Genomic DNA, 26,889 nt, shown 5'->3' on the forward strand with positions numbered 1-26,889 from the left:
AACAAGTCCGAATGATAAGCTTCCACTTTACATTTGGTGTCACAAAGGCGTTCATTAAAGCTACTGCAGTTGGCATTTGATCTTAACCAGCCTTCGGTTCACAAGACAATTCTAAGAAATGCAGCAGACTAATGGGGCAATTAGGAGGAACATGAGACAAATGTTTGTTGTAATGTACAAGAGATGTGTTCCACTCCAATTAGGCCTCAGTGGTTACTGGTTGTGCACCAGGAAATGGAAATGCTACTCTTTCCTACATGATTTATTCTGCACTTAAATTTTAAAGACAACATTTTTAACCCCCTAAAAAGCACCCTGTTTTTGGTGCACAAATAGACTAAGTGGGATGTTCTTGAACCATTTTGAACAAAGGCATGATCTTGGTCTCTTCTGAAAGTCAACTGTTTGAATTTTACAAACAAAAAGTCAGAAGTTATATTGGACCAAATCTAAGCTTGATGGTGTTTTAAGCCCCCAATGTCAACTTCAAGGTAGCGCTGCGACCGTTGACTTCAAGGCACCTAACTCAGTGACATATATAAAATGGACCAACAGATCCCGCTGCTCTGGACGGAGACCAGTGAAGTATATTAGAAGCACTTTTCCGGTGATGGCTGAGCGTTACTGAGCAGCCTCCAACTGAGAGAGACAACGTAAATGTGACGTGAGCAACCTGTCTGAAAGTTGGAAGTCTTCTGGTAGCTGTGCCAAGAGAAATCTCAATCATTCCGGACGGAGAGCGGAGAGCGTAGGTATATGTAAGGAGATAACATAGGCACAGGCTAATTATTGATAACTAAAATGCTAGTTAACATTAGTAATTAAACTTAAACAGCTAACGAAAACCAAACTACCTGCGAGCTTCTCCTGTACTATATGGTAATTCCTCTACTATGCGACAGTAAGTTGCGTGGTTATGACACAATCGTTAGCCTATTTTTACAAAAAGTCTGCTACGGAAACCATTACATGAGATACAAGGTAATGGAGCCTTTTATACATTGTCATGCTTCTTTAGAAATAAACAATGGACAAATAGAGTCTTTAAACGCTTCAGATGTAAAGTTATTCGCTGTCAAAGTGGCGCCAAAATGAATGGCAGTCAATGGAATGCTAACGGGAGGTGATGGCTTGGTAGCATCAAAATGGCGCCATAGGAGCTATGCGTTCCGAGGAGAAGCTTACCCCTTGACCTAACCCTAACCATTGCCTAATCCTAGTGCCTTCCAGGCAGCGCTGCCTGGAAGGTGAAGTTGGGGGCTTAAAACACCGAACACCCAAATGTAAAGAGGCCCAAAGTTGCCTTTCGCCTCTATTTTGTTTAAATTTTACAGTTCTGTTTTATGTATGTAATGCTGCTACAAAACAAGCGCCCGGGGGCCCTGTGATATTACAATCTTAAAATGGTTTACCCGAAATAGGTTTTGTTTTCAATTGATGAGGAGTCACTTAGATGCTGCCAACCCCAATAGACTAACCACTTCCACTAGAAACAAACACATTAAAAACTACAAAACGTTTCACGGGGAAAAGCACAAAAGCAGCTATTCACTTTCTTGCAGAGAGTTAGATGAGCAGATCGATACCACTCTCATGTCTGTACCGCAAATATGATGTCTCAGCCAGCAGCTGGTTAGCTTAGCTTAGCATAAAGACTGGAAACAGGGGCAAACAGCTAGTCTGGCTCTGTTAGAAGGTAACAAAATCCACCTACCAGCACAACTAAAGCTCAATAATTAACACACGCTATATCTTGTTTGTTTAATCCGTACAGTTGTGAAAGACGCATTCAGAAGAAATTGCGACACAGAAACGGAAAAATACTCCACAGGTACAAGTTTTACAGGGAGATTTTTACTCTTTAAGTTAAGAAGTGTTAGCAATAAGTGTACTGATGAATTTCATGTCACCAAAGAAAAGGGGAATGAAAAAAATAGGAGAAAAAGAGGAAAAGAGAGACAAAAAAGAAAGTAAGAAAGAAAGGCTTTTTTCAGGGTTCCTGAACACTTTCAAAAATGGAGATACAAGATTTAAAATATGAGACAGACATTCATCTCATGTTGAAGGTAAAATCTGAATCTGTAATATACACTATATAGCCAACAGTAGACAGGGGTTGTTTTATAGTTTGGGTTAGGCCCTTTAGTTTAATGAAGGGGAATCTAAATGCTACACTATACAATAATATTTCAGATAATAGTGTGCTTTCAACTTTAGAGGAACAGTCTTTCCTGTTTCAACATGATAATGCCCATATACACATAGTCAGGCCCATAAAAAAAAAAAAAAAATTGACTGGTCTAAACACGAGCCCTGACTGTAATCCCATCCAACGCCTTTGGGATGAACAGGCTCTATCACCCAACATCAATTCCCACCCTCATTAATGCTTTTGTGGCTGAATGATAAGTTTTGTGGGAAGCTTTCCCAGAAGCGTGGCTGTTATAGCAGCAGATTGACAGCCACGGTTTGACATGGTTTAACATACTTTTGACCATAGAGTGTAACTCCAGCTGTCAGATAAATATATTAACGTGAAAAGTAAAATATTTCCTTCTGAAATGTAGTGGTGGGAAAGTAGAATATATCCCAAAATTAAAATACTGACATGAAGAACCAGTACCTCAAAACTTTACTTGAATAAATGTACTGTACTTCCCACCTCTCCAGATGTGGGTAAATGTCTAAAAAGGTAAAAGCACACGCTAGATTTCCGCTCAGCTTCCCCCTCCTCTGTGTGCAGAATGATCTCACTGCTGGAAGTCTTTCGGACGTGTGAGTGCAGCTCAGCCCTTCACTGTGACACCAGTTCCTGTCTGTTGCTGCAGGTCTGTCTGTAGTCTCTCTCCTTCATGTCGGCGGTGTCATCCAGCAGCCTCGCCCGGACGGGCTCGTCCACCATCATCTCGAGGGTCACCTCTTTGAACACCTTACACACAGACACCTGCAACCGACGCGAGGACCAAGGTTAGATTCACTTGCAAAACGTTCACATTCTGGGGCCTTTTCACGCGGTGAGATCGTGACCTTATTACCTCCTGGAAGTGGAGTTTCTTGAACATGGCGACGCTGACCTGGTTGTCCAGCCCAATTTTCACTTCAAACTTTTTGACCCCGAGTTTGGTGACTCCTGGTGGAAGACAAGATTACCACCATTCACATACTATTGTTCACAAACGGTAACCGGTTTACTACCCCGTGCTGGCTGTAGTCTGAAGTGAAACATGAATAAAGTATAGGGCATTGCAGCAGCAGCAGCTCTCTGCTATACATGATTTAAAACCCAGAAAAAAATATATATTTTCCCACCTGAAACTAAGTCAAAGCCACTGTGTGTAGAATTTGTATTTGATTATATAATCTTTCAAATTATTATGAAAAATGTAAGTTTTTTAGCTGGAAAAAATGACAATTCTGGTGGAAGTTGGTGCAGTTTGTGTCGTTTTCTGTCATTGCTCTCGGCCCTGCAGTCTCATTATTTTATAAAACCACCATTTCTGTTTGAGAAGATGATGTTTTGCCCTAACCAAGTCAGTAGCAAGTGACCAAAAAGAAAATTGGGCAGCAATTCAAAAGGTCTGGAACCTGACAAGGGGTCGCCAAAGTCAGTCAGCTCTAAGTAACGTTTGCCCCATTAACAAGCCTTAAGATGTCTTCTGACAGGGGCGCCTGGGTAGCTCATCTGGTAAAGTGGGCGCCCATATATAGAGCTATACTCCTCAACGCAGCGGCCGAGGATTCAACTCCGACCTACAGCTGCATGTCGTTCCCCCCTCTCTCCCCTTTCAAGTCTAAGCTGTCCTATAGAAATAAAGGCCTAAAATGCCCAAGAAATAATAAAAAAAAAAAAAAAAAGATGTCTTCTGACAGATCTTAGAAGCTGCTCACCGTAGCTCATCATCATGCGTGTCACCTCTTTCCCGATGCCCTTGCCTCTGTGACTGGGCTCTGTAAAAACAAGAAACTTCATAAGTATTAGGGAATGAAAAATACAACTACTGTAGTGTCATAATAGAAAGATAAATGCAGGAATAGAGTAACATGTCAAAACCAAAACACAGGTAGATTGTACGTGTTTGATAAGCCTTTGCTTTTGGACATGGGCGTCACCTGCTATCATGACCTCCAACTCAGCCAGGGATGGGTCTGTGGGGTCAGTCAGGAAGATGTTGACATCTCCCACCATACATTGCTCCTCTTCTACACTGGTGTCCGCCCACCGCTGCTTGTCCAAGATGATGAACGTGCACTCTGGAAAGACAAAATTTTAAGAAAAATGATAATGAAACAGGTTTTCCATAAGGTTGAAATATGTTATATAGATGATTAGGGGTGTGAATCTTCATTGGTGTCACTAGTCGATTACGATTATCCTGTCAACGATTAGAATTGATATCCCGATGCGTCACATCCTCAATATTATTATATATTGTTACACATGGTTTTCATCAACAAATTCAAGCAGCCAGATATATATGAACTCCCCTTTTTATTGTATCTGCCCTTTAAAAAGACATTTACTGAATGTAGTGGAGTCTGAACAAAGCAGACATCAGACCAAAAGGCAAAATCAAAAAAAGCCGCAAGCGGAAAATCAACCCGTAACATCATTAGGCAATAATCGATTATGGTCTGTCACTGCATCGATGCAGAATCATCCAGGTCTGCATCGCGATGCATCATGATACAGGATTTCTGTTGATATATCTTGGCTGATCTGAAGCTATTAAGACGACTCTTCAGAGCATTTATAAGAACTGAAAGTGATATTTGTGTGCACATTACTGTCATCATCTTCCCTCCAGCTCTTCTGCATGTCGTACTCCTGTTCCAGGGTCAGTGGCTCTGAAGCAGTCAGCTGCTGCAGCTCAGGAGACTTCATCCACTCATGATACCTGATACAAAAGACACGGAAAGGACTGAAGTTGGTTTCTAAATCACAGAAAAATAATGAAAAATATTTCTCAGATGATTATTACACCACAACAAATCGTCATGTTCTAAAGATCTTTAAGAAGCCTGTTTCAGATTGGTGAAAACATTTTTTTAACGGGGCGATTTCTTAGTACAAGGTCTGTAATAAACTATTTAATACATTTTTCCAAATATAAATTAAAATTCATTTAACACTATATTTAGCAACCAGATCAGCCAAATGTAAACATGAAGACATAATAAACTCACTGCTAACAAGAAGACACGAGCAGATGAACAAATGAAAGGAATAAGCATAAAAGAGAATTAAAGAGACAAACTGAATGAATTAATATTAACAGACAGAGATGCTCTCGTGCCTAACGGCCTTTGGTATTACCTGGGCACGTGCTCTGCATTGTATGGAACCAACACGGCGTTGTGTCCCTCCAGTAAAGTGTTCTCATTTATCTTCATGGTGTTAAAACCAGACACAAACCACCGATATGGCTAATAATAATAATAATAATAATAAATCAGCTTCACGTCCATTTCGATTTCAACTCTACTTCCGCTTTGTCTCTCGGTGGTTCAAACTGCGGCTGCGCTCACTGATACACAGGCAGTGGGCGCCACCTGCTGGACAACATCAGAGAGTACTGAAGAGCCTGTGAGGTCAGGTCAGGTTACTTTATTGGTACCCGTAGGTAAACTAGGTTTACAGTCTAAATAAGAGGCAGGACATCCTTAAAACTTTGTAGACCACCACATAACATGCAACACACAAAACATTAAAATATATAAAACAGATGGATAAAAAAAAAAACAGTACATGACCACAATGACTTGTGCAGTTACTGTGTATGCAGAAATTCTACAGCTAGTACATGACCAAGGTGCTTGTGTGTTGTGTGCAAGTAATCCTACAGTTTGTTTAACAGAGTGATTGCCGCTGGGACAAAACTGTTTTTAAATCTTGTAGTTCTACAACCAGGGACTATTAGCCTCCGTCCAGAGGGGGGATACTGGAATTCCCTATTCAAAGGGGTGTAGGCTATCTTCTAAGATGGCCATAGCTATCCGCTGTAGTTGTTTAGCATACAGGGATGTGGGGTGTAGCTGGGAGATATTATGCCGTCTTTAAAAATGATTTTTTACTCAAGTAAATACAAAATAGTTATACCACAGTATAAGAAAATACACCATTACAAGTGAAAGTCATTTTTTTTTCTTTTTGTTAATGTTATATAGTTATATGCAGGGTTCAAAATGAACTTGTTCATCTGCCAGCCAAATGGCTAGTGAATGTTTAAATTTTACCAGCTCACTTGCATATTTTACCAGCATTTGGTAAGATGGTGCTAATTTTTAACCCTGGTTATATGAATGTGTTCTTTGTCTCTGTATTGTTTGTTTGTTTCATATTAATGTTTAAATATGTTTTTATGCATGCACAATCTACCAAAGCAAATTCCTAGTAAGTGCTACTTAGCTGGCAACAAATCTTTTCCTGATTATGATTCTGATACATTCAAAATCTTAGTCAAGTAAAAATATTAGTATGAAAATGTATTTAAAGTACTAAAAGTAAAAGTACTCATTATGCACAATGGCCCTTTCAGAATAATATATATTATATTATTGGATTACGATTATTGCTAGATTAATACCACTTTAATGTGGCAGCTGAGCTGGTAAAGCTGGGGATTATATTTTCCTCTGAAATGTTGTGGAGTAGTATAAAGTAGCAGAAAATACTACCTCAAAATTGTAATTAAGTACAGTACTTGAGTAAATGTACTTAGTTACATTCCACCATTAATCATAGACACATACTGTATACATAAAAAAGTATAGTGTAAATAAAAAAAATATGTTATAAAGTATGCTTCTCCCAGCTCCAAAAGCTGTCACTATGTAGTGTCCATCAAATTTAACCATGCTTTTACTGTCTGCATTTGTTTTCTTATAACCAATTTTATCATATTTTTCCCCACGGCCATTCCCAGTTTCCTGCCCAATCTACTATCTTATTTATTGTTCTTTAAACATATACAGATGCCTTTGATTTAGTTTTAACAACTATGAACCCAAAGGATGTAGGATGTGTTATAAAGGTATCCACCGACACTAGATAATCTCACTATGTCACTTTATTCTATGCTATTAGGGAATAAGAAAGAAAGAAGTTCTGAGCTATAAAAAGTTCACATATGATTCAGGTGAGGGTGATTATTAGTCAAGGATCTAGTTCTAGATTAGCGATAATGACTTCAGAAATAAAAGCTATGGCCTAAAGGTGCTTCTGAGGACTGTCTGATATCTCTGCCCCCTCAAAACAAGGTTCTGGTTTCCTGTGTGTTACAAGGATTCTGAATTTGGATAAATCATTGAAGTTATTGTTAATGTTGTTTCTGTTTGTATAATTCCCAAATTCCTGATTCATTTCCTTTATTGCAAATGTTGATTTTATTATGTCAAACATTGTGAATATATTCATCGTGTGTGTGTGTGTGTGTGTGTGTGTGTGTGTGTGTGTGTGTGTGTGTGTGTGTGCGTGTGTGCGTGTGTGTGTTAAGTGGCTCGGCCCAGTCCGTGCCACAGTTCGACCGGCTCCTGTGGCGTGTTAACCATGTCCATCCAGTGCTGCAGCTGCGGGCCCCTGGCATACATGAAGGGACCCAACACCAGCACTCCTAGCAGGGCCGGAGGCTCTGGGAGAACAATAAAGACAGAGCCAAGCCAAGGTGAGTACACAACTGATCTAATACTGAAGTTCATGTTAGCAGGACATAAGATAACATGCACATTAAGTTGACCCTTTCACCTGAGTGGACGTTGTTTGGCTGCTGCAGCTCAAATCTCAGACAGGCCTCGTCCAGGTGCTGCGAGTGCAGTTTAAACGTCATCCTGTGGTCGAAATAGGGGTCGTTTTCACATTTCGCCACAAAGCTGCGTTTAATCTTCACCACCTGAGTGTGAATCCGTAAACTCACCTGTACGCACACACCTGGGAAACACGCATATGCTGTATTACTAATGCTTCAGACGTATGTAGACTTACCTCATATTTTCATTCCTGTGAAGACGTCAGCTGAACGATGCTTACATGGACACACATCCACAGATTTTTTTACCTGAAAGACTTACCTGCGTCTGTGAGCAGCTGTAGGCCGCGAGCCCTCAGAACAACCACAGAGAGGCGCTGCAGACACGGACTGTACATGAGTGATATCTGCACGTCACCCAGCTCTGAACACTGAAAGAGATTGCAATGATTATGAGCTTTCATGGCCAATTTTGTGCACATGCAGACGTCTACGGTGTTTCTGTTTGCACCTGTCAGTGGTGGAAGAAGTATTTAGATCCTTTACTTCTGTTAATATATCTGTAACAATACTACACTGTAAAAATAATTCACTTCAAGTCCTGCATTCAAAACCTTGTTAAAGCAAAAGTAAGTATCATAAACATAATGTATTTAAAGTAAGAATAAAAGTACTCATTGTGCAGTAAAATGTTCCCTGTCAGTGTTTTACTATTGTATCCGATGATTCTGGATTAATATTCCTGATGCATTAATGTGCATATTGCATTTTACTGCTCTAGATGTTTAAGGTTGTGCTCATTTTAACTCCTTTCATTACTGTTGGGTAGTTTAATCTACAGCAATGCATCATATTGTAATCTGAAAAGTAAATAAAGCTGTCAGACAAGTGGAGTAAAAGTATGTTGCATAAAAAGGAATACTCAGGTAAAGTACAAGTACCTCAATGTGTCCTCAAGTACAGTACTTGAGGAAATGCTCTTAGTTACATTCCACCACTGGTACCTGTGTGTCGTCCTCTGTCTCCAGGTCCCTCCAGAGCACCCTGCCGGCCTGACCGAGCTCCCCCTCCAGAGGAAACAGCACCCTGCCCACCGCGTGGCGTTTGCCGTCTTGCTCCACACTCAGCACACACACGCTCAGGGTGCTCTGAGGCACACACACACCTGACACCTGCAGAAGGAAACAGGAAGTATTTGAGATACAAATTGTTCTTTCGTCTCTAAGGTTGCACCTTTTTTTAAGTGTCCTCGCCTGGAAAACGAAGCAGTCGCAGAACTCGGGGTCGGGCCCCGTGCGCCGGGCCTTGGCCTGGCGGGGCCGCCGGTCGTCAGGGAGAAGCCGGAGCTCCACCAGCATGATGTTGCCATGAAAACGGGGAGGGAGGTTGCCGAGGCGGAGCAAGGAGACCATGAGCTGCTCGCAGCTGTGTCGGTACTCCACAGAGAAGCAGAGACGGGTGGCCATGCCGGGAGGAGGTGCCACCACCTCGTTCAGAGGAGGAACTGAGTAGAGACCGGCCAGCACCGTCCCCACTGGGTACCATCCTGATGGAGACAGTAACAGCAATATAGAAAGTAGATCACATTAGTTAGTACATGTATTATTCTTGAATTAAGGTTTTAAATTACTTTAAATGTACTCAAAGGGACTATAACCATTTACACATGCTGTCAAATAAAGGCAGTAATGACCTACTCCTTACTGTGAGTGACCCACGATGGGCTAGTATGTCCCTTCGGTCCTCCTCTTCTTCTTTCTCCTCCTCATTTTTTAGGTTACCATGGTTTTGTGCCGTGAAGCGAGGAGGCAAGGTAAAAGGGATCTCACAGGGCCTTCCACACAGACAGAGACAAATGTTATTAATTGTGGCTATTTGCAGCTTTTTTCAATATCAACTTAATTGTGATATATATATATATATTAAAATCAAGACTACAAGTCCTGTAAACCCTGATGCTTCCAAGCAATGGATGATGTTCTTCAGCAAAGGGACTTTTTCTTAGAAGTAGCAACATGTTTCAGAGGATCATTCCATACTTTTGTCATTGCTTCAGTCCATTTTGTTTTTAAAACAACTGCTGGTTTCGTTTGCCTTTAAGAAATCCAGCAAGGTGTATCACATAATTTGACCTGAAGAAACTCAACTCTCTCTTCCTTCTTCATCTTCTTCCCCATTTTTCTCCTCAATCTTCATGTAAAGTCTGAAATGTGATATAAAAGCTTGCTTTGCCTCTGTTGGCCAGAACTGATTTAAAACCATTAGTATTGTTTATGTATTTTTTAAGCAGTAAAGTTGTTGACCATATATTTGCAACATCTCCAGTTTGAGTCCAGCTGGGGACCTTTTTTGGCATTTCAAACCTCCTCTCATCTCATTCCTGTTGGCTCTCTACTGTACAATTTCTAATAAAAAAGGCAAAAGAAATAGTTCAATGGGATCAAATACAACTTTTGTACTGTTCCACAAAATGTAATAAATATACCTTTGAAAGAAAGAATGAATAAACAGTAAGAGAAAAGCACTACGGTATGTAGGTTTTACTAACGTGGCGCAGGAGCCCTGAGACACCGGGAGCACTGGGGCAGAGCATGCTGGTACTGAAGGCACTGTGGAGAGCAGCTCCTCGTATTGACTCTGTCCCTTCTTCTTCCTCCTCCACAGATAGTAAACCGTCAGACACAGCAGCAGCAGGAGAGCCACGGACAGACCGACAGCCAACAGTAACACCTGGTCTAATAAAACAAGCACATTTACAAGGGTAATAAATCCAAAGGTAGTAATGTATGGGTCTAATTCAGTTTACAGCTTACCTGCCATCATTATTCGTTAGTTCTGTAGCTGAAGCTACCTTTTGGCATGAGTTATTAATGTGAGAGTCTCTTGTTGTTGACCTGTTTAGCTGTGAAACGTGTACTGGATGTGACCCTGGAGAGCAGAGAAAGTATGCCACAGCTGGCTGATTCTCACTGTGTCATGCTGTTATCTGGCGGCAACACTTGTAGCGCATTAAAAGGAACATACCACTGATTTAGGAGCCCATTTACAAATGACATATACTTCACACTACAGCCAACCATTTGCAAACTATGCTGTTGTGTAATTTATAGTTAAGGAGCTAAAATTAGCAAAAGACTGATGCAGTAGTCATGTAGATTTTTGTCTCTTCACTTCATTTTATGTTTAGCCACACTGGCGGCATTGGCTCTAGGAACAGCAATTTCGGTCTGTTGGTGCACCACTTTGGTCCAATCTGAAATATCTGAAAAACTATGTGAAGAATAGCCATGGCATTTGGTACAGACATCCATGGTACCCAGAGGAGGAATCCTACTGACTTTGGTGATCCTCTGACCTTTCCTCTAGCGCCTTCATGAGGTTAACATTCATGGTTTTTAGAGAACTGTCTCACAAACTGTTGGATGGATTGCCATGGAATTTAAAGCAGCACCTATGTAACTAAATAATATACATGTAATATGGCTGCTGCGACAACTGATCTGATTTTAACTCGGAATCAAAATGTTCATTAGCCACTTATCCACACACAACACATCCCCCCTCACACACACACACAGACTGTTCAGAGATTGGACGGCAGCTAACGAGATGACAGCTAATCCTCAGAGCTAAAGGTAGAGTAATGGCCCTCTCTCTTATGCACATGCATATGTGTGTGATTTTGTACATGTACAAAACATTTACAAATAGAAATCCTCATACTCACGCTGATGTCAACTTCACATGAGGTTCAGGTGTGAGAGAAGAGTCAGGGAAGAAGATCAAGCTGAAGACAAGTCACAACAGTGTGTGTTTGAGGCTCGAGAGCGGCTGGAAACACGGACGATTTTCCTAAGAAGTGAGGGAGAAAGAGAGAGAGGAATGAGGGGAGGAAGGAGAGACGCCATTTAGTGCTACCTGCTCTGTGCCAGGGAAGAGGGCAAAACAGGACACAAGGTGTGAACTTTACGGTAAGTTGCACTTTTGTCGCACTGTATTTTTGTGCACACAGACAGTGTGGGTTAACTAGCTGTTGGTTCTTTAACTACAGACACATTATAAGGTAGTAGTCATGTGGTCAAAACACTACTAGGTCAATTTGGGACAGCGGTGGATTTGGTTTTGCAGTTAGTTTTTATATAAATATGGATTCATGTTTTTATGATACTAATTCAGGCAGAGCAGCAATGATTTTCAATAAGTGAAGGACTAAAGAACTGGTGTACTCTGATTTTTGAAAGAATTAATATAAAGAAGAATAAAATTAAGCACAAAATGGTATTGGAAGAAAATGTCTTATAACTTCTTTTACCATCCAATCTTGTTGTCTCTGTCTTTCTTTATCTTTGGTCAATTGAAGGCCAAATGCTCTCTTAAACTGTCTCGATCAATCTCCATTTTGTCTAAATAATCAAATAATCTGGATTGTGTAATCTCATTAGGCTAATCTGGTGTGTGTGCGCGTGTGTGTGTGTGTGTGTGTGTGTGTGTGTGTGTGTATGTACTGGCTTGAAGTGTTGTAGAGTCAGAAAGAAAGAAAAGATTAAAGGAATAGTTCCAACATTTAGGGAAATATGCTTATTTGCTTTCTTGCAGAGAGTTAGATAAGAAGATTGACACCACTCTCATGTCTGTTCATTAAATTCAAGTTAAAAAAAAAGTTTGAGCAGGCAGCCGGTTATCTTAGTTTAGCTTAACATAAAGACTGGGAACAAGGGGGAACGGCTAACCCGACTCATTCCAAAGGTAACAAAATTCACATCATAGCACTTCTAAAGATCACTAACTAACATGTTTTATTTTCTTTGTTTAATCTGTTTAAAACCTTAGCTAATCTAACCGCTTGCAATTCCAAATTAAACAGCAATTTCAGAGTGGTATCGATCCTCTCATCTAACTCGCTGCAAGAATAAGCACATTTGGTGAACTAGTGGAGCATTTAGCAGCTAAAGAGCGAGCTGTTTTCCTTTGTTGTGCTGGTTTCCCTCAAATAAGAAAATGGAATTAACACTCAAAGGTGGGGTTTTTTTATTCGCAGGCTGTTGCTGTTGCCATGGCGAGGCCCGGGCGCCCTGCGTCTGAGAGCTACCAGCCAGTCTGTTGTTCAGTCAGTCAGTCGGCCTCTTACTCCAGTGAAGCTAGGGCTGTGGGGCCGGAGGATGGGGATGATCATGCGCCTATTTTCTCCCTATCTAAGAGCTCCATGGATGTGGTCATGGCGACAGGGCCGCCGCACAAGCGGGACCCAGCCTGGACCAAATTGGACCTGAGACGCAGCTCCAGCACCAACACACACGCTGAGCAGAACTCAGTGTCGCTGCAGCAGCTGCACCCTCGCATGTGGCAGCACATCAACTCCACCAGCAGCAACCAGTTGTCACTCACAGCCCAACACGTAGACGTGCACAGCCCTCCTGCCCTCGGCGAGCGCTGGATCACCAACATGCATCGCTGGAGCGAGTGTAGCGGCAGCACACACAGCCGTAGCAGCACTCCAGATACAGTTGTATGGAAAGGTGGGACCTCACGCCCCTCGAGTCTAACCCAAGAAACCCTGTGTTCTCCCCTGTCCAAACCAACCTCTCCACCGTCCACGCTCTCTCCCTGCATCCCCCCCCTGCAGGCACCAACTTTACCACATGAAGATCTTTTAACTTCTTCTTCTTCTTCAACACTGAGCACACATCAGCAGGAAGACTCACTTGCTTCCTTACCCACACCCACACCCTCTCCACTGCAATCACCTCTGCAGGCTCGCACCTCCTCACCGTTGCCATCCAACTCCTCCGATCTCCTCCAGCCCACCAGCACGGAGGATGAGGGCGTCCTGGAGAACAACTCGCTTTCTTTTACATTCCCATCCCCGCTCCCATTGTCTGTTAGCTTAGCAGAAGAAGGTGTGTCATCAGATCCTGGCTGCCTTGTCAATGACGTGAAAGAAGAGCTGCACAATCCTGGAGGCCAACAATTATCAGAGGGTGGAGGAGTGAGAAGCCCAGTGCAAATGTTAAGCTACCTGGCGCCTAATTCTCCAGCAGATGGACAGGAAAGTGGAACCTCCGTTTGCCATCTTGAGTTGCCATGGCAGCCGGGGCAAAGCTGTCCGACAGGCAGGGGTTGGAGGTCACCCCTGGTTTCTTCCTTGAGCGATTCGCTTTTGGGCTGCAAGTGCCACTTGAAAACCAGAGAGGGCCACACAAAGGCTCAGGTGTTCAGGGAGGAAGGTACAATGACCTCACAGCTGGAGCTGGTAGACGCAGCGGTGCAGACGATCTCTCCCATCGGCTCCTTGTGGGGCCTCAGGACGAACAACTCCAACATGGACTCCCATTCCCTCTTGGGCTCGCCGCCTGGATCAAGGCTGGACCTGAAGTCCTCAGTGGGGTCCAACTCCAATCTGGTGTCCCCGTCCTCCAGCATGTTCCCAGTGAGCAGCGGAGAGGAGGAAGTGGAGGAGGAGGAGTGGCGAAGAGACAACCTGACGTTGGACATTAACTCTCCCTTCTCGCACCATCTGGAGAGGAGGAGGTCGTGTCTGAAGAACCACGGGGAGGAGAGGGACGGTTTGGGGAGGAGGGGCAGCATGAAGCAGGTGCAGTGGGACGAGAACGGGATGACATGGGATGTTCACGGAGCATCTGTGGACCCGGAAGTGCTGAGCACAGCCATTCAGAAACACCTGGAGCTCCAGAACAGCCCCCTGGCTCCAAGACGTACCTCCAACAAGAAGAAAGCACCAAAGTCTCCTCTTATATCGAACGTGGTAAAGGCCATGACCCTAGAACTTCAGCCGCCTGTGATGATAATAACCTCGACTTGTACGGTGGAGGGCGAGAGTGAGGGGCCACCAGAAGCAGACGGAGGGAAGAGGGAGGTGGAGGAGGAAGGAGAAGAAGGAGGCAAAAAGGAGGAAACGATAGAAGCTGCTCGTAGAATAAGCAGAGCAGAGGGAGCTAATTCAAAAGAAGAGGATGAGGTGTACGGAGAGGAAGGCACCAGCCATCCTAAGTCACCCTTGCATGGGAGTGGACACAGCCGCAAGAAGAGTGTGATCAGGTCACTGAGGAGGCCTGGGTGGTGTGGAGGCTCCAGAAAGGCAGACGACTGATCCTGGAGACTACATGGGCTATTGATTATCCGTAGCTCAATTTGCACAAAAGCACCACTAATAAACTCATTGACTTTAGGAGTATTTTCTCACTTTCATGTGGTTTTATCCTGCTGTTTCTTTTCGTCATTTGGTCAAATGTGGAGATGCAATGTTAGAAAATGTGTTCCTTCCACTGGATCGCTTAATTTCCTCTGAAGGGACATGCTCCATACAGGCTTCCCTAACTTGTTGGTTGTGAGAGCTATCTATCTTTTTATTTACAGTTAATATTCTCCTAACAAGAAAAAGGGCAGTAACTGATTAATGTTAAAGATGCAATGACATAATCTATCATTTCTATCAAGACTATATATACATATTTACTTTATTTATTTTTTACGTCATTTTAAACAGCGACAACACACCTACATTCTTGCAGTTTAATGGTGGGTAGATGCATTTGTGAAGTCTTCATAAAAGTCAAGGGTTACCTATAAATCATTAAATCAACTACCAGGTAATGCATTTGTTCATGTAAATGTTCAATAAAACCAAATTTGGTCTTTGTATCTTTGTTGCTCTAAAAATCTTTTTTTTTTGTATTTAGATGGCAGTTGGAAAACTTGTATTATAATCAAGTACAGTTTTGATGTACTTGTCATCGGACGATAATACTTTGCATGTCTACTTCACAACATTTCAGAGGGAAAAACATTTTAATCCACAACAATTTTAAAGTTACTTGTTACTTTGCTTAAACATAAGCATAAGCATAAACACAAAACATCTGTTTATAAAATGTAATGCACTACCAACGTTACCAAGCAGTATGTAAATTAGTCAACAGTACCTCCACTTTTTGTTTTTGTACACTTTATAAGTTTTTTTTAGTCTTTGTCATAAATCTTTGAGTCTGAGATGACTTATTTTTTTAGACATAGGAAAAAAAGCCCAGCCAAGATGTCTGACCCTTTACAGCTGACAAATGAGGGAAGCGCTGCGGAAGCATGTGTCAGGTTTACTCTCAAATATTCACACAGATCATTACACAGGATGTGACTCAGCTCAATCATGTTGTTTGAGTATGAACACCAACTCAAAAACCCAATAAACTCTCCCTCCCTCTCTTTCCACACTCGCTCAACTCATTCACTGTGGAAAAGGTACACAACGTTGAGTTGTATGTAAACTTGGTGAACCACAGTGGTGAGGTTTGACCACTCAGGCGCTGCCATTCGGATGAGCAGGCACATTCTCTTTCATTCACCATAGAAAAAAGATCAACTCACTAGTGGCTTCCACTGCAGTTATTGTTGTCATATTTAGAGGTGTGTAGAGCAGGCATTTCTTTACTCTTATTATCTGGTCTTAAATGGTAAATGCACCCAAATTACATAAATATATGTGTTTTTATCCACTGACCTACCATCTAGCCACGGAGATAGTTTTTATTTAATTTGCCCAGGCTTTAAGGTCAAATCAGAGTAGCTGTCACTCTGAATAATAAAAAAACAAAACAATTTATTCTTCAACTTTATTGAAATCTATTTATTCTTAACTGTCTTTCTGTATTGTAATTCCCTGTAAATGTATAGCCAACATATAATATCTGTCATAATCTAATATCTGCCTAACCGATTTATCTCGAACTGCCACTTAATTTCTGGTCTTTCCTCTCTCATTTGACTCCTCTAACTCCCAGTTCAGATTGACAAGTATAAATATTAATACAAGCCATCTTTCAGCAGGTAAACACACGGTAACATTGTTTCTACTGAGTCATGTTTACACAGGATGAGCTATAGTGGAGATGTGGGATATCAGAGATAAAGGGCATGCCCAGGTCACTATGTCACTGCTGTAAGTCATGTGGCATGATGTGATGTTTGTTTGTGTACAGTGCTGTATTGCCTTTGTCCTGTGTGCATGTTGGTGTACTGTGTGCATACTATATGTATGTGAAAGTGCTGATGGGACTCCCCGAAATCCCCTTTTTCTCAGCGGCAGTGGAAACTTTAGCTGTACAGGAGAACGATCCAGCGCTTGGCCTTTGTAGTGACACAGCTCATTGTCTCTGCTGTTGTGTGTGTGTGTGTGTGTGTGTGTGTGCGTGTGCGTGTGCGTGTGCGTGTGTGTGTGTGTACCTGTGTGTATACATCTGCGTGCACTTGCTGCCTGATATAAATATAGTGGGATGTGTGCCGGCCGGTGACTCTGTGATAGACGATGGCTGTACCAGGACCTCCTCTGCTCCTCTTTCTGTCCCTACTGCTGCCGCTGCTGTTGAGCAAGGCATCTCTGCCAGCAGATGCATACACACTCACCCCCGGACGACAGCAACAGCACAAGCTCCTCCACCTGGGTGAGGGCAAACACACACAGAAACACACACACACCTGTTAAAACATACTAAAAAAAGTGTTTGATTTGAATGTCTGCTCTCTGTTTTTTGGGGCCTTATCTTGTTCTTCTATCCTCTTAGACTGGCCTAAGGATTGTGGTATGGCTCACTTTAAGCCCAACATGGCTGAGAGGATTGTCTCCGGTAACGAGGCCAGACCTCACTCTTGGCCCTGGCAGGTCTCTCTACAGGTAAATCTGCCTTTGTATTGACGTGGTTCAGTATTGAGAGATCTTGATTTGACTGCATTAAAAAGTAAAATACAAAACTCAAAACCAGTACACTTACTACCAGTGGTAGAATGTAACTAAGTACATTCACTCATGTAGCGTACAATTTTGAGGTAATTGTACTTTACTTGAACATTTCCATTTTCTGCTACTTTATACTTCTACTCCATTACATTCCAGAGGGAATTATTGTACTTTTTACTCCACTGCATTTATCTGACCACTGTAGAACATATGATCAGTTTAAAAAACATTATGCATTCTTAAAAACTATTCTCTAAAAGAGTATATTAACATAAGTGGTTAAAATAAGCCCTACTTTGACAACATTAAAATGCTGCTTACATGAATGCATCAATAATAATATTCCAATAACATATATAGAATATATATATATAACTCAGTGGGGTCATTTTGCATAAGGAGTACTTTTACTTTTGATACTTTAAGTACATTTCGATGCTAATACTTCTTTACATTACCTGAGTAGGATTTTGAATTCAGGACTTTTACTTGTAATGGAGTAATTTTCATACTGTGGTATTACTACTTTTACTTGAGCAAAAGATCTAAATACTTCCTCCACCACAGCTTACCTCCAGCCAAATTTATATCCCTTCTTGGGCTGGTATGAGGCTGCCCCTACAGATTATTTTTAGATCCGTTTATGTGTTTTTTCAATCTTTTAGCGCATAAAATGTCAGGATATAGTGAAAAATGCCAATGAGATGTTGCCACAGCCACGTCTCTAAATTCCTTGTTCGTCTTACCAACTGCTTAACACGAAACCATCAAATATGCTGAATTTAAATGAATGTAAAACAGAGAAAATGAGCAGATCCTAGCATTTTAGGATTAGGAACCAGTGTACATTTGTCAAATACTCAAATTTATTGTCAGTTAATTTTATGTCAATCGCTTATGGATTAATTGACTAATCATTTGGGCATATTACTATTTCCTATACTTCAACAATTGTAGGTCTAGTAAAAAACAAATTATCTTTTATAAACAAGAAGTGTGTTTACATTAGTAGCTCTAGTATGTCAGTTTTGAGCCTTTTCCTGGTTTTGATCACATTCGGAATGTGTATATACGAGAAACCTTCATTATTACTCATGTCACTGTATACATGATCATAACATGATCTGTTGGTGCAGTTGTGTCTTGATTTCTCAGCATATCAGCCACAATGTTCTGCACCAAGAAAGAAACCAAAAATAGTTTCATAGCGTATTTATATGATGACATGTACTATAGGACTAGTACTATAGCACTAATAAGATAAAAGGTGTTCTGCTTTTGGAGAGGCTGAGCAATTGCACAGGTCGGAAATTACATTTTTGACTAAATCCAGCTAATTTTCAGTAACTCTGATTAACATTCCTTAATTGATGATCTATTAAAGGTGCTCTAAGTGACGTTGGGTAACGGCACTTCTTGTTGACGTTCAAAGTTTTTTTAAACAAAATGGAGGCTAGCTCGTCCCTCCCTCATCCTCATCCCGTCCCCTCTCCCTCCCTTCAGTGCACTAATCCCCCCAACCCCCACCCCTTCTTGTCGGTTATTGGCTGAAACACTGGAAGACTTATGTTTTGTGGTGCAGGTTGGCAGTTTGTTTTAGTTGCCGTTTGTGGAGCCTGGGCTGTCTACAGAGACCGTGTTTTTTTTTTTTTACAGTGTGTTCAGGGGACAGGCAGCTCATGGATAGTGAGATGTTTGCTGTATGTGACAAAAAATGTTGTAGCCTAAAAAACAGGTGACATCGCTTAGAGCACCTTTAAGTGTGAGCAACAGGAATTTATGAAACATCCTGCATTAATTCATGCATTAAAACATCATGAGTCATACATCAGTTAAGCACTACTTAAATGTACGCTTTGTACCCTTATTATGAAGTGTTAACAAATAATCGCACATCACTGAGGGGGCTGTCTGGATGTCTCTCGTAGGTTCGTCCCAGGGGAAGTAAACATTACATTCATGTCTGTGGAGGAACTCTCATCCACAAGAACTGGGTCCTTACTGCTGCTCACTGCTTCCAAAAGTAAGAAACCATTAACACAGAAGAAACAGTAGCAGATTTAGTTGTAGTTTGATGTGTCAATACATATTTGTGACATAAGAACCATATGATAACCACAGAGGCCTTGCTTTAACTGTTTATTGGCCTTTTAGGGGTAAAGCTGAGGATGCTGGGAGCTGGAGGATCGTCCTGGGGAAACACCAGCTGAAGCGCTCAGAGACAGCAGAGAGAATTTTCCCCGTGAAGAGAATCTACCGGCACGAGAACTTCCGTTACCCGACTCACAGCGAGCTGGACTACGACATCGCCCTGGTGAAGGCTGCCACAGATATCGTCCCTTCAAACTTCATCCGCTACGCCTGCCTGCCACGCAAGCAGACCAGCCTCAATCCGGGACACTACTGCTGGGTCACAGGCTGGGGAGACACCCGGGGTGAGTAGAGGAGAGGGGATGTAAATGAGAAGGGAAAAGCTCTGAAAGAAGTCATTAGGTCCACTGATTAACTTTTGTCAACCCGCTGGTTGCGCTATAGGAAAAGTCAGGGAATCAATATAATTCATCCTCTGGGGATCAAGAATGTGTGTACAAAATGTCCAACAGTTTTCAGATATTTCAGTCTGGAGTAAACCGATGGGACTCAAAAAATCTAAATGCAGTTTAAATTGTTTTCCTTAAACACATTTCAGGTGGGAAGGAGAATGTGTCTCTGGCAGAAGCCCTGAATCAAGCCCGCCTGCCCATCATTGACTTCAAGACCTGCCGGCAGAAGAAATTCTGGGGCGATCGTGTCCGAGACTCCATGATCTGTGCCGGGTTCAGGGACACTGAGGGCCCACCAGCTGCATGTCAGGTAGGACTGTGATTATATTTTGAAGTGAGAATGAATCAAAATAAAATTTAAAAAAAGCACATCTCCTTACCACAGATCTCTCTTTCTTCCTCCCCCAGGGTGACTCTGGTGGTCCTCTGCTGTGCCAGCAGGGGCAGGATCGCTGGGAGGTGCACGGCGTGGTGAGCTTCGGCCCGATTGGCTGCACCGTGGAGAATAAACCCAGCGTTTTCACCCGCACCGCAGCCTACATCCACTGGATCGAGGCAACACGCGTCAGGGACTTCTTCCTGCACTAAGCGGGCCGCCTGACTCATCGCTGACAGCAAATATAAGCTCTGTTCTGTTTCATGTCTACAGACAACTACAATCCGTTTTTCATAAAAGTCTCATTGCAACAGTTCATTCAACAAGAAGTAAATACGTGTTCTGAATGTAAAATTATTGTTTTCTTACACATCATTTTTTAAAGTCTTCACTATGCACTGCTCTGATTTTAAACGGCAGAAAGTTGTGGCAGAGCACTGCATAGTATACACTACTCATGACATCTACATTTGAGCAATAAAATTGGTTAAAAGCAAAATCTTTGTCAACATTTACCATTTCCTTTAATATAGCATTTAATACAGTGGGTTTGATGGAGACACAAACTGCTTTACAGTGATTTCTTCTTGCACAGTTAAACAGAGACCACTGCTTATACGCTTCAATAAATACATAGAGTAGAACCATAAGGCTTAGTTCTGCGTTTGTAGATCATAGTTGAAAATCTCTTTGCTCTTCTACTACAGAAGAGTCTTTCAGTCCAGAATCAGTACATGAATCCACTGCCGTTCATCCGGTGAACCACACACACCAGATGTGACAAGTCATTTTACACATTGGCTTTTTTAACCCAAATATCATGGGTTCATTGATTTCAGAACGAGCATCAATGAAGACTAATAAGCCTCCGATAAACAATGATATAACAAATGAGACACCTCTATAAAAACATCCTCACAGAGTCTTCTCATTACTGATCAGATCAGGGACAGGAACACCTCAGAGGATAAAAACAAATGAAGAGAGGGGTGTTGTTGGACGGTCTACATCTGGACTCCCAGTGGAATTTAGTCCAATCTCCTTTTTTTTTTTTTTAACCCCAGAATGCTCCTGGAAAGGAAAGTGACTATGGGGGGAACCATTGAACTGGGACCAACCCATACTTCCCTGAAAAGCACACTGCATTTGACCAGAGTCTAATTCCACTTAGCGCTGTGGTTAAAGGCTGTGTCCTGGGGAGTTATTTGGCCCTAATGTAGAAGCAGATGTGTGTGGGAGAGGGTTAGTATAGCCTGGAGGAGGAGGATGAGGAGCCGGTGAGGTGGTCCCAGTTGTTGTAAAGAGCGTAGGCACCAGACAAGGCTAAACCAGCCAGACCTCCTCGTGCCACACCCTTTAGGCCACCTGCAAACACACAGTAGTGGCAGAACGACTGAAAATAGCTGTGTGTGAACATAAAATAAACAGCAACGTCAGGAAATAATTCTCATTTTAATTTACCCAAAGTGCCAGATGGTTAGGGCTCAACAGATTCACTTCAGGCAGTGTCATTTATTAGCTCTCAAAAACAATTGGTGCTTTCCAATATTGATTTCAATATCTATGCATGTATTGTAGTGCCCATTGAACGTCACAACATGCCTACAGAGTATTTAAAAGGTATAAGATAAATAAAAATATAGAGGTGGTGAAAGTAGCACTGCCAAAAATGTCTATCACTAATTTCAGCTTCTTAAATATGAGGATTTGCTGCTTTTCTGTTTTATATCGTTGTAAAATGAATATCTTTGGAAATTGGACTGTTGGTCAAACAAAAAACTGAATTTTGAAGACTTCATTTATGGCTCTGGCAAGTTGTAAGGGGCATCAATTTAATAGATTAACCAATAAATAAAATGATATAACTCCCAGCTTAATACACAATGACAATAATAATTTGTCGCAGCTTAATAGTACTCAAAATTTTGCATGCTGTGGTTGTTCAGTAAGATTAAAGCCATCACTCATTTAGATGAGAACTTGTGAACCCACACTATTTCAACAGGAGGATTTTATATGGCGACAATACATGTTATATAATTCAGTTATCTTCATCTCATTAAAACACATGCAAATACTCTTAGGTTAAAGTCAATAACATTACGCATAAATATACAAGCAGAAAAGACACTTACTGGCTGATTTGAAAAGCATCCCCGTTAGCGTCCCAGCAGCCATTGTGTTGATGTCATCTTCTGCTCCTCTGGCCTTCTCTATCGCTACACCAAAAACACTATATAACAAGGCTGCAAGGGCAAAGAAAAGTAAACAGTTTCACAAGAGGTGGCAACAAAAAAAAACAATCTGTCTTACACTAGAGTCAAGTCTTTCAAAAGAGGGAAACTTGAAAAGCAACATATCCAACATAAAAAAAATCCCTAAAAGCACACTAATATTATACATTTAAATAAGTAATGTTCTCTTATATGTATATTATCATCCATGGCATTTGTTTTGTTTTTTGAGTTACATTATAATGGTCTTACCTACTGAGCCTAAAGAGTTGGCCCATGAAGCACCCTGTCTGGTCACCATGTTGAGAATCCTGGAGAGAGAAAGCAAACATTTAGAGGACAGGGGCCTGTTTCACAAAAGCAGAATATATAAATCCAGGATAACTGATAAAGCGAGGCTTGACCTAGTCTAATCTGTGCATCCTGGCTTGGTGCGTTTCACGAAGGCCAAGCCAGGCTGAGGAGGAGAGACTAGGTCGAGCCAGGCTGAAGTAATTCAGATAGATGCGCGTCCACGGCTTTCCTCAAAAGACCGCGAGGTCGATCACAGATTTACTGATGCCAAAATGGAGAATACGCATTGTACATACTTTATACAGAGTGAGCAGCAGCTTCTTGTGGAAGTATGATGATGTGAAACACATTTTTTTGTATAAAAAGAAAAGAAACACGGCCGCTGTAATGAAACAGCGAGAGAAAGCGTAGCAGACGATCACGGACCGACTGAATGCGTAAGTAGCCTAAATATATACATTAACTGACCACTGCTCTGAACTGAAACCGTCATAATCATTCCATTCAAGGATTAGGTTACTAATCATTTGCACAAATTAACAGTTGTACTCTTTGCCTTAAAAGTAAGCAGAAGATAATGTTACTCAGAAAATTTACCATGAAGATCAATTGCTAGAGTATGATGCGTAAATATCTCTTTCACTGTTCCTCCCTCTCTCTCATGGGCTAAAATATAAATTTCCTAAGTCATATTAACTTCCACTGCTCGCTTTTAATGCAAAGTGTACAACTGTTTGCTCTTGCAAAAAAATTCAGTTAAGAGCAGTAGTTCATAAATGTATATTTTTAGACTATCATTCAGTCGGTCCGCTATTATCAGCCATGCTTTTTCTCGCGGTTTTTTTATTTTTTATAGAGGACGAGTTTCTTCTCTACATATTATATGCCTTGCTCCCTTGTGGACATAGAAAATAAAGACACTGAAGAAATTGGACTCTAAAATCTAGAAACTATAAAGATAATTAAGTGATAAATCCCATGCACACTGTAAACATGAATGGAACAGAGTATATTCATCAGTTATTTCCCCCCCAGCTAAACATAAGGTCAAAAACCATTGAGGTGTCCTCTCCCCTGTTGTTACATGAATGTACAGTAGCCTACATCACTAGATAGTTACTGGTCCAGTGAACTAAGACTATAATTTGGGAGGATTGTACAATTAGGATATGTTCTTTAAATTGTACAATCCTCCCAAATTATAGTCCCAGTTTACTGGACAACACAATTTGTGTGCTAAGAATGCCAAATACCATGCACATGGAAGAGGAACAAACATGATCCTTATTGTTAAAGAATTAAAAAAAAATTAATCAACTAAAATAATTCAAGGTGCATTAGTCAACTATAGAAATGTACAGCATTGTATGTATTGCCCTTAGTAACAGACGTAATTTAAAACACATTTGAAATGTTATCAGCCTTTTCTACTTATCTCAACAACTGTCATAATATATTCATCAAACTTCTAACAACAATATGAACAGCAGTCTGCATACAGCAATATAACAGTAACAATGACTGTCACATGAATAATTATTAAAAACAATTATGGTCACAACTTTAAATAATAACAGTACTTAAATGAACAGCAATATGCACCTGTTGTATTTTAATCCAGGCTGATAACAATAGGGTAAAACCACTGCTGGGTGATCAGAAAAGGCTCCAGGATTAAATAAATCCTGGCTGTTAGCCTGGTCGGGAGCAGGCTAGCTGCACAGAATAAATCTCCATGGTGATTTATGTGCCTCCACTTTCGTGAAACCGAGTCAAGGCTTAAATCATCCAGGATAACTGATAAATCCCGGCTTAATCCCTTATCTTGGTTTTGTGAAACAGGCCCCAGGTGAAGTAATCCAGATATAATATTAGGGGTAATGTGACTGGTAAACAGAACTCTGACTCCATACTCACTGCACATTACGAGGTTTGGACCATCCCATGTCTCTAGTCTCCTTCAGGCTCACCCTGAGACCATTTACAGCTCCAAGTGCTGCTCCTGAAGTCAAAACAAAAAGGCAGAAAGGCTGAGTGAGGCTTTAGGTAAAAACAATGAAAACATTCAGCTATTTCCATGATGTGTACCCCAGGTAAACTATACGCCAAAAGCTATGTGGACACCCAAACTTGATTGTTAAACATGTCAACTATGAGCCATAATCTGCTGCTATAACATGTCATCTCCACTTTTCTAGAGAAGGCTTTCCACAAGATCTTTGGAACGTGGCTGCAGGGATTTGCTCCCATTCAGCCAGAAGATCACCAGTGAGGTCGGCCTCTGATGTTGGGTGATAAATCCTGGCTCGCAGTGGGCGCCCAAATACATCCCAAAGATGTTGAATGCCAAGGTCAAGGCACCAGTCACGTTCTTCCACACCAGACTTAAACAACCAACAGTTCTTTATGGATCTGACTTTGTGCATGGTGGCATTGTCAAATTGAAAAAGTTAAGGGCCCTCCCAAAACCACATTGTTGTCTAAGTACCATCCTCTTAATTTAAACAAGGGGGAAGAAGCTCGATGGTGTTTTAAGCCCCCAACGTCTCCTTCCAGGCAGCGCTGCGACCGTTGACTTCAAGGCACCTTACCCTAACCATAGCCTAATCGACTTCTCTGGAAGTAGACGTTGGGGGCTTAAAATACAGATAAACAGCTCGCTCTCAAAACATGGAAGACAGTCACAGAGCAGTACAAGTACAAAAAATTAAGTGAACAGCAGTGTCCACATACTTCTGACATATATATTACAAGTACAGTACTATTTTTACTTTTCACATTTATAGAAAACAAAAAACTGATCCTATTGAACAGAATGAATAACGTTTGAAGTACAATCTGAAGAAGTTGTGTGACACTATTATAATAACAACAAAATGAATAATAACATGTTATTTATATGCGCCTTTCAAGTCACACAAGGACAAACCCAGATAAGACAGCCAATACATAATGAAAGATAGCAGTTGAAAGAAAACGTTACAGGAAGTGCTAATTATCTCTTACCAGTCATGCAGGATCCTCCAATGGTAAAGAAAGCCAGTTCAAACCTCCCTCTTGTTTTATTGGCACCTGTGGGTAGAATGAACTCATCTGTGTCCTGAAACACAACATCAACGGCTGTTACAGTGCGAAAAATACACAAAAACACATACATTTAACACCGAAATAAGCTAAAATGCTAATTTAGCTCTAGCTGAACGTTACCTGAATCAGGTAACGAGGGTCGACATTGAGGTAAGGGGACAGAGGACTCATTCCAGTCACTGAAATGACATTACAACAGAAATATTAGCTCACTTTTAACATAAATCAACATATATATTTAGAAAGTTGTATTTAAGACATTTAAAAGGCCATGAAGTTGACTAATATTACAGCTGCTATGGCTGTTACCCGGCTAAAGCTAACCAAAGCAACGTGAAAGCTAGCGTTATGGTGAAATTACAGACGCTTACAGGGAACACCGGCGAGCTCCGTGTTGGAGTATTCAGGTGCACCGCCTCCAAAGAGACCCCCGATACCTCCTTTCATTCCTCCCGATCCTTGTGAGCTGTTGTCCATGGCTGTAAAAGATCCGAGGGGTCAAGCACTGAAGCTAGCAGGGAGCTGCTAGCCAAACCGATCTGGCTAACGTTAGCAAGGCTAGCTATGTCGCAATACTGAAAATCCAAGACAAACGATGGGCTGCTGGATTCACCGACACCAACATACGCTGTCCTGTCAATGTGTATTTTGAACCCTAAGTGAGTTTTACCAGTGAAAACACAAGGTTTTCGTTACAGACTGCTAGGCTTCTTTTCAAACCCCTGACCTCCAGCAGCACGCTCTGCCGTAAAACGACTACACTGACGCTGAGCTGTCGTTACGTCATCAAACCCGACCATTAAAGAAGAGATAATACTGTCCTCACTCAACATCAATTTCATCTCGTGATTTCAATCACATACCTCGT

At 41.5% G+C, this 26,889-nt stretch overlaps 5 protein-coding genes and 1 long non-coding RNA gene across 9 annotated transcripts; 3 read left to right on the forward strand and 3 right to left on the reverse strand.

The window, feature by feature from the left end:
* Positions 1-1,951: 1,951 nt before the first annotated feature.
* On the reverse strand, positions 1,952-5,548 carry nat9 (N-acetyltransferase 9 (GCN5-related, putative)). Its single transcript, XM_031315096.2, has 6 exons — positions 5,315-5,548; positions 4,786-4,895; positions 4,111-4,251; positions 3,889-3,948; positions 3,036-3,130; positions 1,952-2,944 (listed from the first exon to the last, which is right to left on the reverse strand). The coding sequence occupies exons 1-6, from the start codon at positions 5,389-5,391 to the stop codon at positions 2,795-2,797; spliced, it is 633 nt and encodes a 210-aa protein (XP_031170956.1). The 5' UTR covers positions 5,392-5,548; the 3' UTR covers positions 1,952-2,794.
* Positions 4,703-10,269, forward strand: LOC118494240. The gene is made up of 3 exons (XR_004896347.1): positions 4,703-4,924; positions 7,494-7,661; positions 8,771-10,269. It is a non-coding gene; the product is annotated as an uncharacterized LOC118494240 (long non-coding RNA).
* Positions 7,352-10,776, reverse strand: syt15 (synaptotagmin XV). 3 transcript variants are annotated; one of them, XM_031315312.2, is made up of 8 exons: positions 10,556-10,767; positions 10,291-10,477; positions 9,440-9,576; positions 8,996-9,288; positions 8,747-8,914; positions 8,065-8,173; positions 7,742-7,924; positions 7,352-7,628 (listed from the first exon to the last, which is right to left on the reverse strand). In XM_031315312.2, the coding sequence occupies exons 1-8, from the start codon at positions 10,563-10,565 to the stop codon at positions 7,489-7,491; spliced, it is 1,227 nt and encodes a 408-aa protein (XP_031171172.1). In that variant the 5' UTR covers positions 10,566-10,767; the 3' UTR covers positions 7,352-7,488. The 3 variants fall into 3 exon arrangements, with proteins under 3 accessions (XP_031171172.1, XP_031171171.1, XP_031171173.1); XM_031315311.2 differs by having other exon boundaries at positions 8,747-9,288; positions 10,556-10,771; XM_031315313.2 differs by lacking the exon at positions 7,352-7,628 and having other exon boundaries at positions 7,741-7,824; positions 7,911-7,924; positions 8,747-9,288; positions 10,556-10,776.
* A 589-nt stretch (positions 10,777-11,365) lies between these two features.
* On the forward strand, positions 11,366-15,401 carry LOC116061241 (mucin-5AC-like). Its single transcript, XM_035997471.1, has 3 exons — positions 11,366-11,713; positions 12,781-14,204; positions 14,613-15,401. The coding sequence occupies exons 2-3, from the start codon at positions 12,796-12,798 to the stop codon at positions 14,848-14,850; spliced, it is 1,647 nt and encodes a 548-aa protein (XP_035853364.1). The 5' UTR covers positions 11,366-11,713; positions 12,781-12,795; the 3' UTR covers positions 14,851-15,401.
* Positions 15,402-16,960: 1,559 nt separating this feature from the next.
* zgc:112285 (uncharacterized protein LOC561476 homolog) lies at positions 16,961-20,905 on the forward strand. Its single transcript, XM_031315314.2, has 6 exons — positions 16,961-17,194; positions 17,315-17,424; positions 19,416-19,510; positions 19,642-19,922; positions 20,177-20,340; positions 20,439-20,905. The coding sequence occupies exons 1-6, from the start codon at positions 17,059-17,061 to the stop codon at positions 20,616-20,618; spliced, it is 966 nt and encodes a 321-aa protein (XP_031171174.1). The 5' UTR covers positions 16,961-17,058; the 3' UTR covers positions 20,619-20,905.
* A 19-nt stretch (positions 20,906-20,924) lies between these two features.
* Positions 20,925-26,814, reverse strand: timm23a (translocase of inner mitochondrial membrane 23 homolog a (yeast)). Of its 2 annotated transcripts, XR_004896346.1 has the most exons (8): positions 26,393-26,814; positions 26,142-26,200; positions 25,941-26,034; positions 24,852-24,936; positions 22,893-22,951; positions 22,542-22,652; positions 21,582-21,771; positions 20,925-21,449 (listed from the first exon to the last, which is right to left on the reverse strand). XR_004896346.1 is itself a non-coding variant. In XM_031315315.2 (7 exons), the coding sequence occupies exons 1-7, from the start codon at positions 26,496-26,498 to the stop codon at positions 21,650-21,652; spliced, it is 636 nt and encodes a 211-aa protein (XP_031171175.1). In that variant the 5' UTR covers positions 26,499-26,814; the 3' UTR covers positions 21,449-21,649. The 2 variants fall into 2 exon arrangements, 1 of the variants encoding a protein (XP_031171175.1); XM_031315315.2 differs by having other exon boundaries at positions 21,449-21,771.
* Positions 26,815-26,889: the final 75 nt, after the last annotated feature.

The sequence above is a fragment of the Sander lucioperca genome, chromosome 22 (assembly GCF_008315115.2).
Source record: "Sander lucioperca isolate FBNREF2018 chromosome 22, SLUC_FBN_1.2, whole genome shotgun sequence".
NCBI classification, from domain to species: Eukaryota; Metazoa; Chordata; class Actinopteri; order Perciformes; family Percidae; genus Sander; species Sander lucioperca.

What these genes read in the sequence shown, in the direction of transcription:
- nat9 (XM_031315096.2), bottom strand. Translation starts at nt 5,391, where the DNA reads ATGAAGATAAATGAGAACACTTTACTGGAGGGACACAACGCCGTGTTG. An exon ending in AATGCAGAGCACGTGCCCAG is followed by an intron (nt 4,896 to 5,314) that starts GTAATACCAAAG and finishes CTTTTGTATCAG; the next exon opens with GTATCATGAGTGGATGAAGT. An exon ending in GTTGGAGGTCATGATAGCAG is followed by an intron (nt 3,949 to 4,110) that starts GTGACGCCCATG and finishes TTGTTTTTACAG; the next exon opens with AGCCCAGTCACAGAGGCAAG.
- syt15 (XM_031315311.2), bottom strand. An exon ending in AGACAGAGGACGACACACAG is followed by an intron (nt 8,174 to 8,746) that starts GTACCAGTGGTG and finishes AATCTCTTTCAG; the next exon opens with TGTTCAGAGCTGGGTGACGT. An exon ending in ACAGCTGCTCACAGACGCAG is followed by an intron (nt 7,925 to 8,064) that starts GTAAGTCTTTCA and finishes CGTGTTTCCCAG; the next exon opens with GTGTGTGCGTACAGGTGAGT.
- LOC116061241 (XM_035997471.1), top strand. Translation starts at nt 12,796, where the DNA reads ATGGCGAGGCCCGGGCGCCCTGCGTCTGAGAGCTACCAGCCAGTCTGT. An exon ending in GAGGAAGTGGAGGAGGAGGA is followed by an intron (nt 14,205 to 14,612) that starts GTGGCGAAGAGA and finishes CGGAGGGAAGAG; the next exon opens with GGAGGTGGAGGAGGAAGGAG.
- zgc:112285 (XM_031315314.2), top strand. Translation starts at nt 17,059, where the DNA reads ATGGCTGTACCAGGACCTCCTCTGCTCCTCTTTCTGTCCCTACTGCTG. An exon ending in GCTGCTCACTGCTTCCAAAA is followed by an intron (nt 19,511 to 19,641) that starts GTAAGAAACCAT and finishes TTGGCCTTTTAG; the next exon opens with GGGTAAAGCTGAGGATGCTG. An exon ending in GCCCACCAGCTGCATGTCAG is followed by an intron (nt 20,341 to 20,438) that starts GTAGGACTGTGA and finishes TTCCTCCCCCAG; the next exon opens with GGTGACTCTGGTGGTCCTCT.
- timm23a (XM_031315315.2), bottom strand. Translation starts at nt 26,498, where the DNA reads ATGGACAACAGCTCACAAGGATCGGGAGGAATGAAAGGAGGTATCGGG. An exon ending in GGAGCTCGCCGGTGTTCCCT is followed by an intron (nt 26,201 to 26,392) that starts GTAAGCGTCTGT and finishes ATGTCATTTCAG; the next exon opens with TGACTGGAATGAGTCCTCTG. An exon ending in ACCCTCGTTACCTGATTCAG is followed by an intron (nt 26,035 to 26,141) that starts GTAACGTTCAGC and finishes GTTGTGTTTCAG; the next exon opens with GACACAGATGAGTTCATTCT.